The 1,422-nt window shown below is 43.2% G+C and overlaps 1 protein-coding gene across 1 annotated transcript in view; it reads left to right on the plus strand.

The window, feature by feature from the left end:
- LOC107711792 (voltage-dependent L-type calcium channel subunit alpha-1D-like) overlaps positions 1-1,422 on the plus strand; it is a 112,774-nt gene that overhangs the window by 103,469 nt on the left and 7,883 nt on the right. Inside the window, exon 45 of the mRNA XM_016516842.1 lies at positions 187-474. Coding sequence (XP_016372328.1) covers positions 187-474 — 288 coding nt within the window. The remainder of the gene's footprint in view (positions 1-186; positions 475-1,422) is intronic.

Consider the following 1,422-nt stretch of genomic DNA (forward strand, 5'->3'; position numbering starts at 1 on the left):
TCAGATGTAACCCCCTTTGTAATCGTTAACATTTTCATAAGTAACTGTACTTTCATTACACATTTTTTCTCAGTAACTGTAACAGATTACAAGTGCATTTATTTTGTAATTAAATTACTTAATTCCGTTACATGTGACTTTTTACTCCCCAACACTAGTAAAGTGGCATCATGTTTTCTTGTGCAGGTGAAGACGCCGACTGGACAAGAATCGAGTAGAACACGACTCTCTCCGACTCGCTCCATCCGCTCCTGGGTCACGCCTCCGGCCACGCCTCCACCCTACACCCCTCTGATTCAGACCACGCCCAGCGCTAGCAGCACTCCGGGATTGGTTCACAGGGGCTTCTGGAATTCCCAGCAGGCCTCTGATTGGTCGACACGTTCTCCCTCACCCTCGCTCCTGAAGGTTCCCCCCCGACTAAGCGGACATCACCTGCAGCAGCGGAGCAGCGCTCACAGCCTGGTGGAAGCCGTGAGTGATGCCGCTTGACCCTGAGCGCCTGTTTACACCTGGTCACTTCATGCGTTTTCTCTGATCGGATCTCTATCTGATTTGCTAAAGCGTTTCCATTTACACTTGGCCACATAAATGTGTCTTCGCAAAACGGATATAAATCAATTCCCATGCTATGTGCAAATTTATAATGAACGGAGTTCACGTCAACGAAAGCAAGAGATATGTGCTGCATTTTATTCATTATCAGCTAATTTCAAGATCAAAGACCGCAATAGGAGAGAGCGCGGCATCACCACTGGAAAGATACTTTAGTCTCACTACTTTTAATGAAGATGATTGTGTGTTGAGCGTCCTCGACTTACTTTCAGTTTCATTCGCGGCAGTTTGCACGTCGGCTTGCTGAAGAGATGCTCAGCTACTCATCCGCAGCGATGCGTGTTGCATTAGCGCTGTCATATCTGACTATAACATGCCATATAGCCTATAAAACGCTCTCGCACATTTATTATTTTAATATTTTGGGAGGAATAAAATTTGCATATGTGGTTTCAACAACCAGATGCATTTACACTTGTCCAGTTTCATCTGGAATGTGGCCCAGACCGCATAATAAATCCGTATTGAGAGCGTTTCGGAGGCCATTTACACCTGGTCTTTTCACGATCGGATAGCTATCTGATCAGAGAAAATGCATGAAGTGACCAGGAGTAAACAAGCCCTGAGAGTCAAGTCAAGTCGCCTTTGTTTCTATAGCGAGTCATACAATACAGATTGTGTCAAAGAAGCTTCACTGAGATTAACAGGAGAATAGTAGAATCAATTCAGATTCAGCTGTAAAGCAGCTCAAAGACAATAGTGTCATTATTTAGCTCAAGTCAGTTCACTGTTGGTTTACATCCATAAGAGTGTGAATTTCATCAACTTTAAAACTTAATCAATTAAAAAAAAAAAAAAAAAATATAT

The sequence above is a fragment of the Sinocyclocheilus rhinocerous genome, unplaced genomic scaffold (genome assembly GCF_001515625.1).
Source record: "Sinocyclocheilus rhinocerous isolate Xijiao unplaced genomic scaffold, SAMN03320098_v1.1 scaffold958, whole genome shotgun sequence".
NCBI lineage: Eukaryota > Metazoa > Chordata > Actinopteri > Cypriniformes > Cyprinidae > Sinocyclocheilus > Sinocyclocheilus rhinocerous.